Raw genomic sequence first — 24,144 nt, 5'->3', positions numbered from 1 at the left:
CGACCATCTCCAGGGTATACGTTCCCATAAATCTCCACTAGTACCCTGGATGCATCTACGGTTCAGCCTGATAATTGTATTACCTCCCTTTGCTGGCGCCGCCTTCTCACAGTAGCCAATCAGATAAGCCATTACAAGCAAGCTTGCCAGCGTCATCAAAGATAGCGGCCATAACTTCAGGGTTTGCTTGCTGTGTGACTCAGATTTAGGGAAAATATCATAAAGACAAATTGACAGGTCTGAAACCTTAAAAAATATATGCAAGAACTCCTACCTCTGTCAGAGTACCTCTGCAACAATTGTGTTGCCAAGTTTAATCGGTTAGATAAAAAAGAACCAAATGTGAGTTATGATAGAAGCCTTGTGATTGGTACGTTCAACTTCCAGGGCTGAGACACCTGATTGGATTAAAAGCCAGCAATGGGAGGTAATACAGTTATCGGGCTGAGCCGTAGATGCATCCAGGGTACTACTTGAGATTTATCGGAACGTATACCCTGGAGATTATAGAGGATGGAATGTGTACACAGTTTGAATAATGTTTTAAAACGTATAGTTACATAAGTCAAGACAACTGACCATTCATGACATGTTAGTCATTCACTGTAGCCTTTTATCGTTGAATATGTACAAGATCCATGACTTTGATCACAACAATGTGAAAATATACCCCTGAATCCAGAGGATGCACCTTAACTCTGCAGTTGATTTTATTGGTTATGTTTATTTGAAGAACTCTTGCTTAACCTTTATTTCAGTCTGAATTAATTTAATATCTTAGAAATATCTATTCTAACCTTCTGAATTTCATTGCCCTCTTTGATCGGATATATTTTTCAAATGCATAGCTTTCATTCCTATGGCACATTTATATGTGTTGATGATCTGTATCTGTAAAAATTTTCAAATACTTGAATTTTATTTATAGAAAATACATTTGGCTGTGTTAAAGGCTGTGTATTGCTCTCATATTTCATACATGAGGCTACCAAAAATTATGTAACAAATTTATTTTTTTCCTAATTTGAATTTAAAAAAAACACTCAAAAAGATCGTTTCCATCTCTTTTCTCACAATTATATTAAAACTCTTTAAATAAATAAATTACTATTACGAGTATATATATAAAGTTTATTATTAAGGAATTAATATGTTTCTTTCTATATCCATGTATTTCTGCACTGACTGTTCTTTTCTGTCTAGTTTTCCCCTGGTCAGGTAAGAGTTATCTCCCCTCCCCACCTTCAGATATGTGACATCAATGTTGTCATGGTGGCAGTGAATAGCATCTGTTAAACTCCAGTTAGATTTGAAGGAATCTTTATGAATCTACCGACTTTTATGGCTGAACTGTTCAAAGAAAACTATGAGCACTTTGGTATGAGGAATTGTTAAGAGTATATATTATTCAAACAGGTTGAAAACAGATAGTTGCCTTTATCACATTAGCTATGAATGCGACTTCATCATCACAGGACAATGAACTGAATCACGATGGAAGCTTGTCGGAATGTCATTCATTGCCTGTGACTTGTAGTCAGTGATAGCACTGTGAACGGTACATAGTTGTGCTTCCTTTAAAACTGCTAGAATAACTGCCAAATTCAAAAATTAAAAATGGAATTCATGGCACTATAAAGATGTAGGACCAATGAAAAATATTTTCAAATATTAAAAAAATATTTAAATGAAAAAATATTTCTTATAATTTAGGTTACCATAGTAACTGAAATTAAACTATTAAGTCAGTGACTTCCTGCTGCCAGTATATTGATGTCTCAGCTTCAATAGCTTGTTCAACTGTTATTTAGTTAGTTAGACACACATGGGATGCTTGCAAAAAGCAGTCTTAGCTCGAGGCTTTAACTGGTCACAAAATTGTCAGTACTTTGCAGTACTTTGTCTCACAGTTTTAACTAGTTTTGTCGAATAAACCCTGAGACAAATATTTCTTATAAAACCCATTAAATGAAAATCTATTTCCTGTTGGTATTAGTAAAAATAATTAGTTTAATTTAATCATTTATCTGTTATATAGTTGGGTCTCTAGACATTCCTTTCATAGAGAGATCTTTGTCATGGCGAGAGGCAATTCTGCATGGCATAATGTCGTAATGTAATAGTGTGTCATTTCATTACTTATGATAGTCCTCAAACTAAGATTTCTTGGTGCAAGTGTCCCTGGTATATTCTTCAGCCGGTGCATGTCTGGTTGTCGGTGTTGTTGATGTTGTGTTGATGTTGATGTTGATGTTGATGTTGATGTTCTTGCATCCTCAGTGATCCAGTGTCATATATCTCCATTCTATTATAATAAATACTCTGGACCTGTACACCTCCTTCGCGTCATTCTGGTGGTGACGTCACCAGTTCCATCTCTCCTATAATTGAACTCACACAGGATTTCACTCGCTGATGATCTTGAAGTCAATAACCAATCAAAAGCCAGGTTCTGAAAACAATCCCAGTATGCATCTACATTCAATATCGCTGAAAAGTAACTCAAGCTGTGATGTTTTTTAAATCAGAAGACTTTAATTAAGTTTTTAGCTCAGAAGACTGTGAATAAATTTTTGTAATTGTGACAATATGCAGAAGTAAAAATGTTTCTGTTTTGCCGCTGTTTAGTCATGAAAGAACAGTAAATTTGTAGAGATGTCTGTATGTAATGTAATGTTTAAATGAGGCATTGTGGGTCCAGAATGTATTGTGCAACCGAATGAAGATATGCACTGGATAATGCAGGAGGGGAGTTCATGGTGCTGTTTATAGATGTGTGTGTACTGATATTTTATGTTGTTTTGTTCACCTGTTTTGTCCACCTGAGTAGGTCCCCTGTATCTCTTTCTTGTGATTTTAGTGGATACAATGGGGATGTGTAAGAAATGGACGACGTCTCTCGCACTGAAAACCTTATTAGCTCTCTGCTAGCAGACCTAACTCCCATACCTTAACCTGGACTTAACCAGACTGTGACTTGTGATGTGCATCCCCATTTTCATCAAACACCTAAAATGTTCACGGAGACCCCAGCTCGGTCACACGTGACTTGGATATTACGTGCATCCCAACCTTTTCTGAAATCCAGCATCTACCTGTGTATATCGATGGAGTTAATGAGTGGTTGCCTAGACGATGATGAGCCTGTCCAGATACACCAACTATCAGGGGGCGTAGCTACCATTATTAAAAAAAGCCCGGGGTTACACATGATTGATGCTAAAAAGGCTGGACAAGCCCTCAATGTAATCTAACTATAAAATTTTGCAACCTGTCAGGCTTACACGAAAAAATTGGCTTGGTACGCGCCTGACGATGTCATGTCAGTCATGGGTTTATCTGGTCCAGATTGGATTCATCATGGGCCACTGCAATATTGAGATAACAATAAACAGCATTCAGTCATTCAATATACGCATAAGTCAAGAAGACAAATTCATGCACATCAAATGTCTTCTCTACATTGGTTACAGTGTCAGACTATAAATTATTTTCAAAATCTCAAACTGGATTTGGACCGCCTCTGTGGTGTAGTGGTTAGAGCGTCCGCCCAGAGAGCGGAAGGTCGCGGGTTCGATCCCCAACCGCGTCATACCAAAAGACGTTAAAGTATTGTACTTGTTGGTCCCTGCCTGGCGCTTGGCATTAATGGGTACAACAAGGACTGGTCGGCTCGGAGTCAGTATAATGTGTCTGAGTGGGGTATTCATGTTTCACTGCGGCATGGTATCTCAGTGGGCTAGCACTATAAAACCAGCTTAAGTCTGGGCTAGTACAAGCAGCCGCATATACACATACACACACATGCACGTCGTCATATGAGCGAAATATTCTCAAGCACGACGTTAAATCCAATGTCACCTCACCTCACCTCATCTCAAACTGGATTTCATTCAAAATATGTCAAGTCTTTAATATTATCTTTCATCAATGTAGGTATCACATTCATTAGATTGGTTTGATTTTTCATCCTATTTTTGTATTCAGATCATTCAGTTTTTAACATATAAATTCCCTCATTTAGGTTGTAAAGTCATTTGGTTTTGCGTTTTTCATCACATGTCTGTTGACACGAATCACGCGAATCAATAATTGCCAGCATCACTTGGTTTTCATGCATCACATAAGCTGCTGAAATGTGCTTAAACCTACAATAGTAGTGGTTGTGTTCAAGAGCTATTTTAAACACTATTGCAGTATATTTATGCATTCCCCACACTCAAAATAAATAGAATTTGTAAAGGAAATATTGTATATTTTAATCAAGTGAAGACATGGGACAATGTTTGTGATTTTCAAACAATTCAGATAAAAATTTACTAAATTTATCTGATCAAATAATCATAATACTATGTAATATCAATTATTTAAATGGTGTAATAGAGAGCATGTGTGTTATAATTGGTACCCTTGTTTATTTGTTGACATAGTAGCTATGTTGGATCCGGACAGTTCTTACTGGGATCACCCAGGGTGATACGCTACTCCCATAGTTATTATGACATATTTAGGCCTTAAGTGAGTGAGTATGGTTTACGCTGCTTTTAGCAATGTTCCAGCAATATCACAGCAGGGGACACCAGAAATGAGCTTCACACATTGTACCGATGTGGGGAATCGAACCCATGCCTTCGGCATGACAAGCAAACGCTTTAACCACTAGGCTACCCCAACACCCTGTAGGTTTATACCACAACATTGTGGTAACTAAATGTGTTGCATGTTATAACAACATGTACAATATGGCATGACTTATACTGGTGTAGTTTAACAACTGCTTGCTTTGTACAATTTGACTGGGCTCTGTCTATTCAGTAAAAAATCCATGTGTATTGTGGTCCCCAGTGATTTAGTGATAAATGCATGATATCTGTTTTTAATGTAAAACAGATTGAGTTTTAACTGTGTTTTAGAGTTTGTTTTTTCATGCATGTATTTTATCCATATTAAATTGTTGGTCATATAATAAATGGAAATATTTTTAACCAGTTTGGTTTATATTACCCTCAGGATGTACTCTAAAGATTGTGATACAAATATGGCAACTCAACATGTGAAATATTTTTCGTCAAGGTTGTCATGGTAATAGTTTGACTGTCCTTTTCATTTACAGGAATCATTTGCATAGACATGTATTATCAGCAATATCTTCAGCATATCTGAGCCGTGTTTCACACTTTGTCCTGTCTGTTATAGGTTGACTCATTTGAAATTGAGGCTGTGACCTTGAAGAAGTTGAACAAGATCCGCGTTGGTCATGATGGAACAGGCCCAGGGAGCGGTTGGTTCCTCGACAAAATAATTGTGAAACAGATTGGTTCGACAAAATATGACACCACTTTTGAGTGCAATAGGTAAAAACTAGATTTCAAGAGATGATAAAACATTTACAGTTTTGGCAACAAAATAATGACAACATTTTTCGGATTCACTTCCACAAATTCCTGAAAATATAATCACCACAGTTATTTTGTTTGGTTGTGATTTTATTATATAATTTTTATTAGGTTACTTCATTTAAATACTGGATTACCTAACTGGTCGAAAACAGCATGCAATACATTTCTGTGTGCTGATTTTAACTATGTGAAAAATAGGTGCACTTTGAAAATCAACGTTGTCTTAAATATGATTGCTATTCCATAAGTTGCAAGGATACTGATATCGAATGCCATGAACAAAACAATATTTCTTGCTGTATCAAAGAGAAATGTTTAGAAGATATATCATGGTATCACATGGAAATCATTACAAAATCCTCACTTTGACCATGATTAGGTGGTTGGCAGAGGATGAGGATGATGGCAACATTGAGCGGGACATCACAGCCAGTGGTTCACAGATGCTCAGTAGTAAGTACACTCAGTAGAAGAGTTATCTGCCCTTTCATTTACTCCCCGAACAGTTAGAGTGATCTGCCCCTGTATACACAGAAAGGAGACAAAAATTATAAACATATTTTGAGATGTTGATCATTATGATGGAATGGTGGTTTTTGTTTTATTTAATAATCTTTGAAGTTGGTTGGTTTTTCATTGACTGAAAGTGGTTAAGAGGACTTTTAAGGGACCGTTCATAATTTATGGCTAGGGGGTGTGATGATGATGATTTTAAGGGGGGTCACCCATTTTGTTCTAGGGAGCTGGGGGCAGCAATTTTGTACACATGTACTAGGGGGGTCAGCAATTTTGTACATAAAAATATGTATAAAATTATGCTTAGAAATTATGGGAAGGGGAGGGGGGGGTCATTGATTTTGTACATGACATGTAGGGGACGTCACTTATTTTGTACATAAATTTTAGGGGGTCTTTCTCACAATAATTGTACATGCGTCTCCATAAAAATCATCATCACCCCCTCTAGCCATAAATTATGAACGGTCCCTAAATGTAGTGCTAACTAGAGGAAGTGATAAAAAAACATTTGTTGGACAAGTGGCAAACCACACAAAAGAAATAGTATATAGGTATATTTTATCACTACTGCGGTCATAGCACTATATAAATGGATATACTGCTATATACTTTGAATATCTGGATTAGAACTCGGAATCGGATGGTCATGCTATCTGACTTGGTTGATACATGTCATCATGTCCCGATTGAGGAGATCAATGTGATCGCTCATGATGTCGGTCACTAGATTGTCTGGTCCACAATAGATTATGTGCAGACTGCCATCATATGGCTGGAATATTGCTGAGTGTGGTATTAAACAACAAACAAACAAAATAAATAAACAAACAGGATCTACTGCTATAGGGACAATATACACAATATTGGGACAATATACACCTTTATTGTCTGGCTGATGCATAATTTTAGTTCAGTCCTTAAATATGCCAAATGAAGGGAGACAACTGTCTTGTTTATGCATTTGATATGTCCCGTTGTAGTATTCTCATGTATAGACCATCTTAGGTTTGAGAGTTGTAGATAAATTGGAAAAAAATATATTTATTCAGCCTTCTACATCATTACATACTGGTATATAAACTCAGGTAGTTGACTCAAACTAGCCTAGGTAGTGAAATGTTTCTGTGTAAGTATAAACTAAGACATCAAGCGCATGCACGACAAGCTTGTGAAAGACCGGATGTTTATGTCTCCATAGCAACCAGGTATGTGATAAACGTGAAGACGGGTGATGTACGTAATGCTGGCACCGACGCCAATGTCTCCCTGAAGATATTCGGCAGCAAGGGAGACACAGGCAACATGCAGCTGAAGTCATCCGAGTCGTCAAGCAACAAGTTTGAGAAGAACAGAACGGACAAATTCATCAAAGATGCTTCCGACATTGGAAAGGTATGAAAATATAGTAATGATAATTCCACAGTAAAAATATAAATTGGTTCATTTCATCTACAAACTACAGACAGGGGAGTATGATATGAATTTCTACACTTGGAGATTTAAAGAGGTGGCATTTGGAAATGACAAATGTAGAGATGAAATGTATTAAAATAATTTTTTTATAGCCATGACAAATTTTATTAATGAAAGCGATTGATCCGATGTGTTTCAGAATTGTGTAGAAAATGTAGTTTTGTTATCAGGGACAGGGTGCCTTTTCACAAAGCAATCTAAGGGGGCTGTAAATGACATACCTTAACATGGACTTAAGGTTGTTTTGTACAATCTTTTTACTGAAGTTAGCTACTGAAAAATGTACTTTTCCTAAAACAAAAGTCTAAATAATTTCCTTTACATCCACACCTTCAAAGATCAAGAGTATTCGAATCGGACATGATGGTTCAAAGCCTGGTGCTGGTTGGTTCCTAGACAACGTCTCCATCGACATCCCCTCCCGCGGCGAGCATTACTACTTCGCCGCTCACCGATGGCTGGCAAAGGACGAGGAAGATGGCCAGCTGGAGATAGATATGGACCCGTCATCCACGGAGCAGCGGGAAAAGAGTAGGTCACGCTGGGGTCAAACACATCGTCACAGTATTCAAGTAGATTTATCTGGTTGTAGTCATGTTATTAAGTGAGTGAGTGTATTTTGGGTTTTACATCACTTTTAGCAATGTTCCAGCAATATCACTGTGGGGGACACCAGAAATGGTCTTCACCCATTGTACCCACATGTTATTAAGGGTGTCCCTAACAATGTAAAGATTTTATAAAGGTTATGTTAAGGAGGTATGTGTTAACCGGGCTTATCAGCCGATCGCCTATTACAAAATATAATGCCAGATATAACTGTGATGGACATGTGTAGGTTTCCTTTGAAGAGGCATAATATCACCCTGTACCTTCCCACCAATTTTGGGGCAGTGGGGTAGCCTAGTGGTTAAAGCATTCACTCGTCGCGCCGAAGGCCTGGGTTCAATTCCCCACATGGGTACAATGTGTGAAGCCCATTTCTGGTGTCCCCTGCTGTCATATTGCTGGAATATTGTTAAAAGCGGCATAAAATCCAACTCACTTACTTACCACTTAGCACATTTTTGCACAATGTTACACCAGTCACTGTAACTGGTACATCACAGGATTACATATACTTTGTCACGGGATTCTGATGAGCAAAAACTAAGGGTAATTTTTTTTATAAAAACAAATATTTTTAAAATACAATCATCAGGAATTGTGGTGAGATGTAAATGAGGACCTTAAGCCTGACCATCCAATCCACTTTAAAGTATATGCCATGATGTAAACAGTTCCAAAGCCTGGCCATCCAATCCACTTTAGAGTCTATTTCGTGATGTTAACAGTTCCAAAGCCTGGCCATCCAATCCACTTTAGGGTATATGTCATGATGTAAACAGTTCCAAAGCCTGGCCATCCAATCCACTTTAGAGTCTATTTCATGATGTTAACAGCTCCAAAGCCTGGCCATCCAATCCACTTTAGATTTTTTTTCATCACACTGCAGAGAACTCCATCCTAATGTAACCAAGACCATGGTAGGATACAGTCCAGTTTTCATCATATTAGTTAGAGACTTGATTCATCTTCATCTTCTTGTTTTTCAGCAATCCCATACGAGGTAACGATCTGGACCAGCAAAATGCGTGGGGCAGGGACAGACGCCAATGTCTTCCTACAGATGCGGGGAGAAGGTCAAGAAGACAGAAGAGATCCAGCTCCGCAACAAGACCGACAACTTTGAACAGGGGGAGAAGGAAAAATTCAAAGTTGAGGCGGCAGACATCGGCCGACTTCAGAAAGTTCGGATTGGACATGATGGTGCTGGTCGATTTGCTGGATGGCACTTGGAGAAGGTCAGTTTTGGGTTTGAATCCCAGTTTGATTAAGGTTCTAGGTTTGATGGCACCATACCAGTGATCATGGGTTTTACCTGAATGCTAAGCATCTAATACCTAGATCACTTTATGCTTATCACTCACATCAAGGTGACTCTGATGTAAATGGAATACCTTTCTCACTCATTTAAATTGTGTTGAAAGTGAAAAAGATGTTTCAGTATGAAATGTAAAACAACCATTAAATGTTTAAGTCATAAACAGGGGGCGGATCCTGATGGCTGGTGCACACACACATGAAAAGATTTTCCCTGAGGAGCATTTCCCCCTTAACTTTGGACTTCATGATGTAGTGCACCCCCCTTCTCCAAAATCCTAGATCCTGCTTTGATTAATCTATAACTACTTAATGCTCACAATGGAAAGATAAGACCTGTTCCCAAATCTTTCCTTCCTCTAGATGCTGATTCAAAGAAAACCGCTGTCTGGTACAAAGAAAAGACGAAGACCGTCCGATCTGGAACGGCGCAAGTACACTCGAGATCACGAGGAGTCTGATTCCTCTAGCTACAGCCCACCGTCAACGCCGAAACGCCGCAAGAAAAGGACGCACAGATCGAGTCTGGAGCGGGTGGATGAGGCAGAGGAGGACCTGTACGATGGAGACGAGACGGAGGATTACTGGTTCTTTGTGGATCGGTGGTTTGCGAAGGGGGAAGATGACAACCAGATTGTGAGGGAGCTGATTCCCACGGACGAGAGGGGGAACAGGCTGAAGGGGACTCTGAAAGGTTTGTGACCAACGTAGTATTAACAAACTCCACTGTTGAAATTGTTCATGGGGTAGCCTAGTGGTTAAAGCATTCACTCATCACACCGAAGACCCGGGTTTGATTCCCCAGATGGGTACAATGTGTCAAGCCCATTTCTGGTGTCCCTCGCCATGATATTGCTGGAATATTGCTAAAAGCAAAACTAAACTCACTCACTGACTGAAATTCATCGTTATATTGTTACTTCATTTGTGAAACCTTTTAGGATTCTTACATATACGTTCTTATGGTTGACAGAGTTGGAGTATACAGTGAAGATCTTTACGGGAGATATATTTGGTGCTGGCACTGACGCCAACGTCTACGTCAACCTCTGCGGCGAGAATGGAGACTCGGGAGAAAGACACATGAAAGAATCAAACCATACGAACAAGTTTGAGAAAAATCAGGTACTGATTACTAAAAGCGGCATAAAACTAAACTCACTCACTACAATGTGGTACAATAAAAAAAATGGCAGTTTGAATAGCAACAAAGTTTTCAGAAAATGATTTTGATTTATCCTGTAGTGTTATGTTGATATGGGATATTTTCAGGAGGACGTGTTCAAGGTGAAGGCCATTGACCTTGGTAAGCTGACCAAGTTAAAGATTTACCATGACAACAAAGGTGGCGGGGCTGCCTGGTTCTTGGACAGAGTGGAAGTCGAGGAGCCAATGAGCAGACGGAGGTAGGAGTACAGAGTTGTGTCCCTTAGTAAAGTGGTAACTGATGTTACAATTCTGAACTGAAGTGCTCCTTTAATGATAAACTGGTTCGACTTAGGAGATAAACATCATGTGTTGGCCAATTTCCGGGTGTTATTGAGTATTTGAAGCACCGGAATTCATTTGGAACCGACTGCGTCAGTCGACATTGTAAACACAAAAGTAAACCAGAAGGTCCACACACGTTTTTGTGTCTGCACTCATTGACATCGAGTACGGGTACAGCAGTGAAATGTCATCAGACGGCCGTTTCGGCTGTCTCCCATGGTAGCATCTGGAACTGCTCATTTGTGACATCTTTGGACTTTACGTCACAATATGATTTTAATGATGTCATCACAGCTGACGACGTAACAATACAATGGTGTGAGCAATGTTTGTATGTATTAATACGCAGTGAATTTCCGGGAATCTAATACCATTTGATCACGTTTTTCAACCAATCAGATTAAAGAACACAGTGGCTTTTGGTTTACAATCTGTGATATGTAATAAAGCCAAGGTTTTATCACACAGGACATCAGTCGGAACTTACCATCACAAACAACCATGAATTCACCAATCTGTAAATGATGTCCAGTTATATAATTCACTATTTCTTTGCAGCTATTTCTTCCCCTGTCAAAGATGGCTGGCAACCAATCAGGACGATGGACAGATAGCACGTGACCTGGTCCCAGTTGACCAGTCACTGCGGAGGAAACTGTCACGGAAGGACTCAACAGCTATCAGAGATGAAATTGCCCTAGAAACTAAAGGTAAATTCATTTGAACAATTCTGAACTACAGCCTTTTTGTTCTGCTTTGTCAAAGAAAATCAGCGAGGCTTCCTAATTTGGTTGAGGCATGTCGTCCTACTCCTACTTAGATCAGTGTCCATGGTGTGAATAGTGGATTCTCTGGTCCAGTCACGATTATTTTCAGTTTGCCATCATATTACTTATATTGCATTAAATAACAGATTGTAAGCTCAGAAAAAGGAAGACACCTTGTTAATTTATACCAAATAGAAGAGGAATTATGATCAATAAAGTTTTGTGTACAAAACAAAAGTAAGCCATATGTTATGTGTTTACTTCAGCTGCCATGACAACGTATCACGTGAAGGTGACAACAGGCAATGTGTGGGGGGCGGGGACGGATGCCAATGTTTACGTCATTCTCTTCGGAGAGGAAGACACCACAGGTATGAATTTGTGTATCATATATATTGTATAGATGCTTTAGTCACGTGTTCATCAACTCACAATTTTAGATTTGAAGGCTTTTGAAATGTCCACAAATGGGAATAAGAATCAAATTCAGTGTACAGGAGGTATTTTATCCAGATCTTCACTGATAAAACAATTATGATCTCAGCCATTAATCTGTGTTCCTACTTGAGGCCCAGGATTGGTCCAACTATTGGACATTGAGGTAGCCTATTTGTTTAATTGTTTGCTCATTATCATTAAACCTTTGTACACTGTACACTGTACACTTTGTGAAGGCCATTCTAGATGTTCATTTTTGTAGAATTTTATCAATTTTGTTGAAAGTCACGTGTAACTGTATACTTTAAACTACAGTCTGACTTTATATTTCTTGGTTGTGAATATTTTAGGGTGAACTATACATTTTTTTAGCTTAAGCAGGAAATTACATTCGGAGCATTTTCATTTTTTCAGGCAAGATGTTTCTTAAATCATCTCTCACCAACAAGAACAAGTTTGAGAAGGCCAAGATGGATGAGTTTATCCTGGAATGTGTAAAGATTGGAGAGCTGAAAAAAATCAAGTGAGCAATTGTTCACTAATTGTGTAGATCCATGAAGATCCGGGGTAGAATAGGTCTTCAGCAACCCATGCTTGCCACAAATGGCGACTATGCTTGTCGTAAAAGGCAACTAACGGGATCGGATGGTCAGGCTCGCTGACTTGGTTGACACATGTCATCGGTTCCCAATTGCATAAATCGATGCTCATGCTGTTGATCACTGGATTGTCTGGTCCCGACTCGTTTATTTACAGACCGCCGCCATGTAGCTGGACTCTATTGCAATATTCCAACTATATGGTGGCAGTCTGTAACTAATTGACCCTTTTACCAGTCAATCCAGTGATCAACAGCACGAGCATCGATCTGCACAATTGGGATACGATGACATGTGTCAACGAAGTCAGTGAGCCTGACCACCCGATACCATTAGTCGCCTCTTACAACATGCATGGAATGCTGAAGACCAATTCTAACCCGGATCTTCACAGATTATATAGTTTATGTACAGCATATCAGACCTAGTTGGCACTAAATTTCCGCTGACTTGGTTGACACATGTCATCAGTTCCCAATGGCGCAGATCGATGTTCATGCTGTTGATCACTGGATTGTCTGGTCCAGACTCGATTATTTACAGACTGCCGCCATATAGCTTGGATATTGCTGAGTGCGGCGTAAAACTAAACTCACTCACTCACTAAATTTTACCACATATAGACTCCCAGTTATAAATATGTGATCAGAACACAATTTATGATGTTCATCACTATCAAGACGTAAAGTGCAGTTTGTAGTATTTGTTTTTTGTAAGTAATATTCCTTTATGCTGGAATGGTTTGTAAATCACTTGTAAAAACATTAGCACAACTTCTGTCGTAATGAATAATGATCTTCGCAATATTTTGTGATTGTATTTCAAATGGAAAGGATGATAGTTTTAACCATTGGTTAGAAACATTTAATAACCCGCTTTAGATAAATAAAAGTCATATGTTTTCTGTGAATATGTTTTTGACCATTCATTCCCTGTGTTTTAATGTCAGGAATCGGTAATGTTCTCACATATCTGTTCTTGTCAGAATTGGCCATGACAACGCTGGTGGTGGTGCAGCATGGCATCTGGACAACGTCGTCATCGACTGCCCCTCCCTTGGTCGCATGTGGACTTTCCCCTGCAATCGCTGGCTTGGAGAGAAAGAGGACGATGGCGCCATCGAGCGGGAACTGTTTCCCCAGGAGCTGGCTACCCAAGAATACATACCATGTAAGAATTGGTGAAACCTTCTGATCAGAGAGAAGATATGATAACAAGAAATATATACCATTCTGATGATTCCTGCTTTTCAGATTCTGACAATCAATGTTTGTGACCGAAATGTCTGAATAAGGATTAGGTTGTTTCACTGACCAAGTGCTTCACACTATTTGTCAGGAATTAAGGATTAGTTTGATATGTAAAAGTATAAAGCGTTCACTCAGCATGCTGAAGACCTGAGTTCGATTCCCCACATGGGTACAATTTGTGAAGCCTATTCATGTGTCCCCTGCCGTGATATTGCTGGAATATTGCTAAAAGCAGCATAAAACTATACTCACTCACTCATAAAATGTGTAATTAACAGAACAAAATCATTCATCACCGAAACTCCTCCCCCTCTGTTGTAGGCATTCCCTATGAGATTACAACATACACGAGCGATCGCTCCGGAGCTGGGACAGACGCAGATGTGTTCATCGTCCTGTATGGCAAGGAAACATGTACGCAGCAGAAGCCATTATGTAACACCAAGCGTGAGAGGAAGGAGAAATTCAACAAGGCGGCGGCCGACAAATTTGTTGTTGAGGTAATCTTGCCATTATTCAGTTAGAAACCAACCACTCTATCGGTACATTAATTTGAGTTGTTTCTAATTTCTTTCACTGAAATAATTGCAGAAGCTCCATGTCTAGTGAACATTTTTTGGGTGTCGCAACTGAGAGCTTTTTTCGCATTGTTTTCATGAACAAATTATTATCTTTTTTAAATAATCCAAGTCCTGTCCAGAATATCAAAGGGTTGGTCAGTTCCTTAGACAGTGTAAACAGGTACAGAGTAATGGCCTCTCCTCAGTTCTTTCTCATTTGCCTATTGTGTTAACAGTTGGAAGATGTCGGTCAGACCATTGAGAAGATCCGTATCGGCCATGATGGTTCCGGGTTTGGAGCTGCTTGGCATTTGAACAAGGTGGATGTCCGCAAACTGCACACAACAGGAAAGGTGAGGGGCCAGTGTATTTCTCAAATAGGAGGATTTGTTGGCAACAATGGCTGCCTTATCTAGTCATCATTGAAATGACGCAGTAGAAATGGAAACTACTCATTTTATATTTATGTCAGACAACACCACAACAAAATCAGGCTGAATTATGGAGTTATCATAGAGACTGGTGTCAGTGTTTAGTACTGTCTCTGATATCCTTATAATTAAAATAATTTGTTAATGATATGCTTCAATACAGATTCAAGTGCATCATGTATCTTTGTAACTTTAGTAAACATTTTGTTTTTTTATAAACAATATTATAAACTGCAAGTTGAAGTTTTCTTGCCTTGTATATTTCTGCTGCTTATCCTTGGATTCAAGAACAAACAACAGGTACTTACATACAGTCCTTCCCAAATATTTTATGAACTGGTTGAAATATCTCTTTTGTCCTTTTTCCTTCACTAAAGTAATTTACTCCTCTCAGTGTCAACCAACACAGCAGTGATATATGTTCAGGAACATTCTTGAACATTTTCACTTCAGCAGTGGTTATGGTTCTATCATATTGATATAAAGTGCACGTTTCTCATAGAATCTGCACTTGGAACACTTTGGTTTTATGACAAGACCAGTTTCATCTAAAGTGAATGTTCCAACTCCACATAAACAATACCAAATGGTCAATTATGTCTATGCAATTGGGTCAAATTATGGTTTAGAATGTTAAAGATCATTGTTTTCCTCCTCATGTGTAAATTTGATTGGACAATTTGCAATAAACAATAAGAAACTGTGATTTGAATATTTGGAGTCCATTATCTCCAAATTAGGTTTTAGTGACATAGAACACATTGGCCATAAGCCATATTGTCAATGCCAGATTGTTCTACCTCCAGGTCATGTGATTCAAACCTCATCAGTGATTGGTCCATCACTTAGAACAATATGGTCCTTTCAAAAACATTGATTGGCCATAATCTGTATTGTCAGATTGTTCTACCTCCAGGTCATGTGATTCAAACCTCATCAGTGATTGGTCCATCACTTAGAACATCAATATGGTCCTTCCCAAAACATTGATTGGCCATAATCTGTATTGTTAATGCCAGATTGTTCTACCTCCAGGTCATGTGATTCAAACCTCATCAGTGATTGGTCCATCACTTAGAACAATATGGTCCTTTCAAAAACATTGATTGGCCATAATCTGTATTGTTAATGCCAGATTGTTCTACCTCCAGGTCATGTGATTCAAACCTCATCAGTGATTGGTCCATCACTTAGAACAATATGGTCCTTTCAAAAACATTGATTCCATGGAGATAAAACAATGTTAAAAGCTAAAAATGACACTTTCATTGCATATATTCATCTGAAACTTTACCAGAAGATAGAATAACACCTCAGCTTTAGTATGATAGTCATAACATATATCTTTTCAAAAAGTGAACTTGGAACACTGGTTTTCAGGCGAACGAAGTCACTGCAGCCTGGTATGCAGAGTTGTTTCCACTGAAAAGAATAACTTTCTATCTTGTCAAGGAACGAAGTAATAAAATCAATGTGACATTCCTGTATAATTCCAGGGTTCCATCACGTACGAGTTTCCATGTGATCGGTGGCTGGCTCGTAATGAGGACGATGGCGCCATTGTGCGAGAACTGTTGCCGAAGAAGGCCACCAAGGAGGTCATTGGGAAGGATGGAGAAGTGAAAGTGGTTGATCATAAACTGCGGGACAAACTACAAGGTATGTTTGTTTGTTGTGTAAGAAATGTTATGTCTGAACCAGACAGACCAGTTAAAGGAAGTCACCAAGTCTGACAGTAGCAGTTTAGCAAACAAGATAGATTTATCTGTAAACATTCATGTCTCTAATTTCAGTGAAAACATAACGCATAGTCCTTTACAGATCCATGAGGGGCGGCAAGGTAGCCCAGTGGTTAAAACATTCGCTCATCATGCCGAATACCTGGGTTCGAATACCCACATTGGTACAATGTGTGAAGCCCATTTCTGGTGCCCCTGCAATGGTATTGTTGGAATATTGCTAAAAGCAGCGTAAAACCGAACTCACTCAGATCCATGCTTGATGATTGTATTGATTTTTGTATATTATTCTGTTCTATCTCTGTGTGTTTGTATTGTAGTATTCTTCCTGTGTGGTTCAAACCGAGTTCCTGTTATTGTATTCCACCATATTGCATGTTTCAGCCAAGAAGTACATCGTGAATGTCCACACTGGAGGTGAGAAGGGTGGAGGGACAGATGCTAATGTGTTCCTGACGATCTTCGGAGAGCGGGGAGACACAGGCGAGAGGAAGCTTCATACCTCAGAGACACACCGAGACAAGTTTGAGAAAAATCAGGTGAGAAAGGGTGACGCTGAAATAGAAATAATCATTATTTTTCCTTATCCTGACTCATGCTCTTTTTGCTTGTCTCCTTCCTCTTGCGAACATAGTGGAACACTTGTATCTCCCTAATTGAAGTTCCCTTCAATGTAAAATCACTAATTAGTACACCACGAGTTACCTCCCTTCCACAAGCGCGGGAACGAGGGCGCCACCTCTACCCATGTGCCTCACTCTCTCCTTCTTCGCCCAGTGAGCTGGACGTGAGAGCGCCTGTGTCTCCCGACACACTATATCCTTTGATTATATTTAGTTAGTTACCTCGTATAGAGATCTATAGAGGTTTAGCTAGTATCTTTCAACAATTATATATTGATATTTAGTCGTGTTTCTACTGTTTATGCACGGGACGCCGTGCTGTTGCAGTGGATTACGTTGATAAAATTCTGTACTGTTGCACATACGTTTTTATTCTGCTGCTGATCCGCATTTAATATGCCCTAGCTGTACTAGCCCATGTTTCATGTGATTCACGTTGCAGTTCTGCGATACTAATTTATCCAATCTACCTTTAATAAATAATTACTTTCTGCGTTTGAGGCGGCGCGGCAGATAGGTCAAGTATGCAGAGTCTAGCATGACTGATACACCTGAACCCCTGCGCCAGTCTACTGCTGTTGGTGAGACCCTCCCGTCTGGTTTTCCGCTAGAATGGTGGAGAGGTGGGGCGTGATCCGCCGCCTCAAGAAGCGTCCTGCTTCCCCAGACATCCTTCGTCGCACTGAGGGGTATTCAACGAAGTCTACTAGAACTTTCTCAGCCCGAGTTGTTCTCATCGCGAATTTGGGCCTGTATGATGATCAGCCGATCATCATTCCTGATATACATCAAAGAATGACTGATGTCGGCAACAGTGATGTCAGCGCAGATCAACATTCGATGATCTTCCTGAGGGTCCCGTCGCTACCAACACTCAACGCGCAGACCGCACTTAGGGCAGCGTCGACCTCTGAGGGGAATTCAACGAAGTCTACTAGGACTTTCTCAACCCGAGATTGTTCCAGCCGCTGAACTTGGCCTCTACGATGATCAGCCGATCATCATCCCGGCGTATGAGACAAGTAGCGACCGGTGACAACTACAATGACATCAGCAGAGATGCGTCATGCAGCCTGATGTCTCTACACTGATGTCAGGCGACTTACCTGAGGGCCCTACCACTAACAGCGCAGAGATGGCACCGACTGCTTACCGCAGACCATCCCAGGCGAGCTACTACGACAAATCATGGTCGTGATGGAGGGTCACTACAGACTGGAGAAGCAGCCAGCCCAGAGTGCGAGGCTTCGCGAAGGCTCAGCTTAGACAACACTCTAGAGGCACCTCCAGTCAGCGTAGCAGCTAAGGCGATGCAGCCTTCGCGAAGGAAGTCGCAGACCACCTTGACGAAGGACCCAGATGTACAGCCTTAGCGAAGGCCTTCATCGCGGCCGGGATAGATCATCACATTCCTCGGCTTCATCCTTAGATGCAGACTCAGCCACCAGACCTCCGCGGAAGCCTTGGCGAAGCTCAAATCGCCGTTCCCCAGCACAACGCAGAGAGAAGCTTCCAGCGAAGGCGTTCATGGCGTTATGTGAAGGCGTTGCGAAGAAGGCATTCAGCGAAGGCACTCGGGAAGGACACGAATATAGATCGTCATTTAACAGAGTCAAGGGGACTACTCAAGAGCTTCAGCGAAGCTGTCAATAGTCTCCGATCTCCTCGTACATCACCACATCGATCGCCTCACAGGTTACCACACAAGTCTACATCACCTTCCTAGAGTGGCAGTGCGGCGCAGACATACCTGATGAAGGAAGGCGGCGCGAGATGCTATCACCCTACCTCCGATCGACCCGATTGCTGCGGTAGCACAGAATCTAGACATAGCATCCCATAAAGCCACAAAAGTTCAGACACCATAATTGCGAACTTTCATTTCCTAGAAGTTTTCCACGCACAACATGGACCCCTTCTTCAAGGCTTAAGACATCGATGAAAACTGGCAGTTGATCATCGATATCAACAATAAGAACTACAATCGTAAATTGGTTCAGTTGAATCCATGACGCGAGACGTATGTTCGTTGGCCTAAATAGATCTAGAGCGATCATTGAGACACTTATCGCCAGATTTCGTAACCACGACTTCTGAAAATGATAAGATGATCCACTCCACTTCGCCCTACTTATGCAGAACCAGCAAGTCCCAGGCGCCTCGGCGAAGGAGCTAGAGCCTCACCAGCTACAAGGGACGGCGGAGGAGTAAGCCGTGACCCCCACATCCTGTTAAAACACAGAGGCCATTAGCCAACAAGCGGCTCTTATATATATATATATATATATATATTCTAATCGGACTTTGACTTCGATACCTTCGTGGTCGCTGTGAAGGCTAAGTGGCTGCAAGTCTACTTCACCAGTAGATCTAGAAGGGATACTTCCGAGAGCTTCATGTGAAGTCTCTCGGCGTTCACCGAGAAGTCTCCTCCAAGGTCTCCATATACTAGCCACTCGTCATATATAGCTACTCCTCAGTCCGTTCAAGACATCGCGCATAAGTTGTCTATCAACTGTATGCCAGATGCGATCTATAAACCTACTGGCGAAGACAATTGCACAGGCTATTTACAACACAGAGCGTCGGCTGTATTAATTTGTCAGCGACGTTTCATAGATCTTCACAGAAATCAACTATTCATGATAAATTGCTAGTATATATGCAATCCCGGACGACGATCACGAATATCTACATGCGTGACCATTCACGCATATCTGCAGACAATTCAATATCGAAATTGAACAGCAGCCTTGTTACAGCGAGTATAACTCATGTCGTCAACATTTCTGAGAAGAAATATGTACAACAAATTCAGCTTTAATTCTACAATTATGGCGATACATTCATGTATACAGTCTACAAGCTGACAACTTACAAGTTATTGTACCTTTATATATAAAGAAGTGGAATTATATTCAAAACTGAAGCACTTTCCGACAGCCAGGAAAATAACCTACCCAGCATTAATATTACAGGCGAGGTATTTTAGCGCGAAGCTTTTACTCGCGTTTACTCCTAAACCTCGAAACTGCGTGGTCTTTCGGGAACCCGGAGGATTCGGAAGAACCGACGATTGTTCTAATATCAAGCGGCGGCACTATATTATACAAGGTTCCTTTTCCTGCTACACGGTGACATCACAGCGGGTACTCTACAGAATCAAAATGCCTTTATTCTGGTTGGACCCGATGAACAACGCCCTACACAGAGGTCGAGGCATAGTTCACAGTTCAAGACATAGGTTGCAAGTGACAACTTTATATCAATGAGCGAGCAGAGCCTCCTTACAGCCCAGTTAACCTGAACCTTCATGATTAGGCTGCTTTCTTCAGGTTAGAGACCTCCTCTGTCAAGTTTAGACAAGGGCACAGCAGTCAGGCGATTTTACATAAAGTTCATCGAGGACACAAACTCCGGTTGTGCACATACATCGCCGTCAAGGACATCATAGCAGATTTACCTGAGCGGCCGTGATACAAGTGGATCGAAATCCACAGCGTTTCGACTACACCTGAATTTCATCATCAAGCTACTAACACAACTAGATGGTTAGTAAACCTACTAAGTTTCTGTTTGGAGAATAAACGGAAGTTTCATTACCAACTTGGGGATATGAATATAGTGCTACACAACACCTCACAAGTGAGGTTTATGAACATGCCTGGATGACATACTTGGACTCCATGATCGATGATGCTATCACGCTGGCCAGCAAGAGCACTGTAAATTTATCTCCACCAAACCAAACGGGAAGAAAAATATACAACAGATTTTTTCCTCTATCATCAACTTACGCGAGAGTGTAGTCTCCATGTATTATATCTCCGTTTGGATCAGAACTGTCATACTCACGTGCATACAAGACAGATGGACCTAATCCGACCCTCCATGAGCTTTAATACTCTTGATATTAGAGAGCTAACTTCTACAATTTCATCTACACAAATGTTATTTGAAATAATGGAGGGTTTATTACTGTAGATCCGATATGGTGGTTGCCAACCATTATCTGAGAGATATCACCACCGAGGACATCTCAGGTATCCACCAATTTGATCCCATGGTCCTTGCACAACAGTTGACAGTTCCTCGGAGAAGATAAGTCAATCTTACAGATTTTTACTTATCTTATAACAGTACTAAATAGCTTCATGCTATATATAATTTGCTTAAGCTCGTTTTTTATCATCACAGTGGTTACATGATAAATACTCATATTGTAAAAATACATTAGCTAACAAACTCTACGGAGTTTTGCTATTATATAGGTAGCTTAAGCTCATTCATATCTTAAGCTCAGTACTATGTTTATATCATATAACTATATTAGCTAACAAATTCTAAAGAGCTTTTGCTATTTGGCTTAAGTTTCATCATATCTTAAGCAATATGGTTACATTATAACATGTATTAGCTAACAAACTCTATAGGTTTTTTGCTATTATATATGTAACTTAAAACTTATTCATATCTTAAGCGCGGTACTATGTTTATATCATATAGGTATATTAGCTTCCATCAAAACTCTAAAAGAGTTTTTGCTATTATATATTGGGCTTAAGTTTTCATCATATTTTAAGCTTTATGGTTACATTATATCATGTATTAGCTAACAAACTCTCTTGGGTTTTGCTATACATATGTAGCTTAAAGGTTCTTCTTATATCTTAAGCTCAATACTATGTTGATACCATATAAGTATATTAGCTATTAAAACTCTAAAAGGTTTTTTGTTATTATATATTTAGCTTAAGGTTTACTTCATATCTTAAGCTCAATACTAGGTCTAAATCAACATAATAAAATGTATTAGCTATCAAACTCTACAGGGTTTTACTATTATATATATATAGCTTAAGTTTAATCATATCTTAAGCTCAGTACTATGTTTATAACATAAAAGTATATTAGTTAATAAACTCTAAGGAGTTTTGCTATATACATTTAGCTTAAGTCTAATCATATCTTAAGCTTAGTACTATGGTTACATTATAAATCTATTAGCTAATAAGCTCTACAGAGTTTTTGGCTATTGTATATGTAGCTTAAGTTAATTATATCTTAAGCACAGTACTATACTCATATTGTAAAAATATATTAGCTAACAAACTTTTACTAAGTTTGGCTATTATATATGTAGCTTAAGTTAATTATATCTTAAGCACAGTACTATACTCATATTGTAAAAATATATTAGCTAACAAACTATACTAAGTTTGGCTATTATATATGTAGCTTAAGTTAATTATATCTTAAGCACAGTATTATACTCATATTGTAAAATATATTAGCTAACAAACTCTACTAAGTTTGGCTATTATATATGTAGCTTAAGATAATTATATCTTAAGCACAATACTATACTCATATTGTAAAATGTATTAGCTAACAAACTCTACAAAGTTTGCTGTTATATATATAGCTAAGCTTATTCATATCTTAAGCTCAGCACTGTCTATATCATATAAATATTTTAACTAACAAACCTAAAGAGGTTTGTTATTATATAATTAGCTTAAAATTAATCATATTTTAAGCTTGGTGCTATATTTTATATCTTAAAGTATTTTAGCTAACAAACTCTAAGGAGTTTATACTAGCATATTAACAAGCTTAAGTCTATTAGTCTTAAGCATTGTATTAATATTATATATACTTATCATAATAAGTACATTGTAATAACCTCTATATGGCAGCTGATAAGCTGGCAGCAGGAATTCATCAGTTCAATGCCTTTATGAAGTTCCCATAGGGTTATTACAATCCTCACAGTTCAAATCACTAATTATTAAAATCCAAAGTATTATATATTCCCACCTCCATCTGTTGGATTCTACAAGCAAAAGAGCATGAGTCAGGATAAGGAAAATATGTAATTTTTTTGAGTAAAATTGATATTTTATACTTATCCTGACTCATGAGTCAACAGCCCTCCCATCCTCCCCAAATAACACTGAAATAGAAATAATCATTTTTCTTGGTCTGTTCTGTTTTAGAATTCAAATACAATTCTTAATAGTCACAGTTCATATTACTCATGGTTCAGCATTTTAGCGTTCCTGAGTTCCTTGTATTCTGTCTTGTTATTTCCTCATGTGATATTAAAAGCTTACTTGCTAGTCGTACTTGTCCGCCTTGTGGTGATGTGCCTTTGATAAGCAAGGTCCACTCACTCACTCTGTTTCTGTTGATAAGCAAGATCCACTCACTCACTCACTGTTTCTGTGTTCAGCATGACAAGTTCAACATGGAGGCGGGGGACCTTGGGAAGCTGTACAAGATCTACATCCGCCATGACAACTCCATGCTGAACCCCGCCTGGTACCTGGACCGTGTGGAGATCCAGGACACCTCTGACAACCAGAACTACATCTTCCATTGTGAGAGGTGGCTGGCCAAGAACAAGGGAGATGGCAAGATAGAGAGGCACCTCTATGTCAAGGTAAGGTTGCCTAGCAACCACTTGGTGGGACAGGCCTCGATAGAGAGGTACCTCTGTGTCAAGATGAGGTTGCCTAGCAACCACTTGGTCGGGTAGGGTTAGATAGAGAGGCACCTCTATGTCAAGGTGAGGTCACCTAGCAACCACTTGGTTGGGTAGGGTTAGATAGAGAGGCACCTCTATGTCAAGGTTAGGTCACCTAGCAACCACTTGGTTGGGTAGGGTTAGATAGAGAGGCACCTGTATGTCAAGGTGAGGTCACCTAGCAACCACTTAGTTGGGTAGGGTTAGATAGAGAGGCACCTCTATGTCAAGGTTAGGTCACCTAGCAACCATTTGGTTGGGTAGGGTTAGATAGAGAGGCACCTCTATCTCAAGGTGAGGTTGGTTAGTAACCACTTGGTCGTGTAGGATATTAGATAGAGAGGTACCTCTTATTCAAAGTGCAGTTGCTTAGCAACTGTTTGGGTTGAGGTTGTCTGTCTTC

The 24,144-nt window shown here is 39.6% G+C and overlaps 1 protein-coding gene across 1 annotated transcript in view; it reads left to right on the top strand.

Annotated features, from left to right (window-relative positions):
- LOC124280726 (lipoxygenase homology domain-containing protein 1-like) overlaps positions 1-24,144 on the top strand; it is a 124,333-nt gene that overhangs the window by 85,192 nt on the left and 14,997 nt on the right. Inside the window, 18 exon segments of the mRNA XM_046716711.1 lie at positions 5,197-5,354; positions 5,779-5,852; positions 7,117-7,310; positions 7,730-7,922; positions 8,987-9,075; positions 9,077-9,235; positions 9,678-10,008; positions 10,288-10,439; positions 10,587-10,720; positions 11,364-11,515; positions 11,839-11,943; positions 12,425-12,533; positions 13,595-13,779; positions 14,181-14,359; positions 14,656-14,772; positions 16,347-16,509; positions 16,974-17,128; positions 23,448-23,657. Coding sequence (XP_046572667.1) covers positions 5,197-5,354; positions 5,779-5,852; positions 7,117-7,310; positions 7,730-7,922; positions 8,987-9,075; positions 9,077-9,235; positions 9,678-10,008; positions 10,288-10,439; positions 10,587-10,720; positions 11,364-11,515; positions 11,839-11,943; positions 12,425-12,533; positions 13,595-13,779; positions 14,181-14,359; positions 14,656-14,772; positions 16,347-16,509; positions 16,974-17,128; positions 23,448-23,657 — 2,859 coding nt within the window.

The sequence above is a fragment of the Haliotis rubra genome, unplaced genomic scaffold, assembly GCF_003918875.1.
Source record: "Haliotis rubra isolate DU_JTF1 unplaced genomic scaffold, ASM391887v1 Scf272, whole genome shotgun sequence".
In the NCBI taxonomy this organism is placed as follows: Eukaryota; Metazoa; Mollusca; class Gastropoda; order Lepetellida; family Haliotidae; genus Haliotis; species Haliotis rubra.
This window is presented reverse-complemented; position numbering and strand designations above follow the sequence as displayed.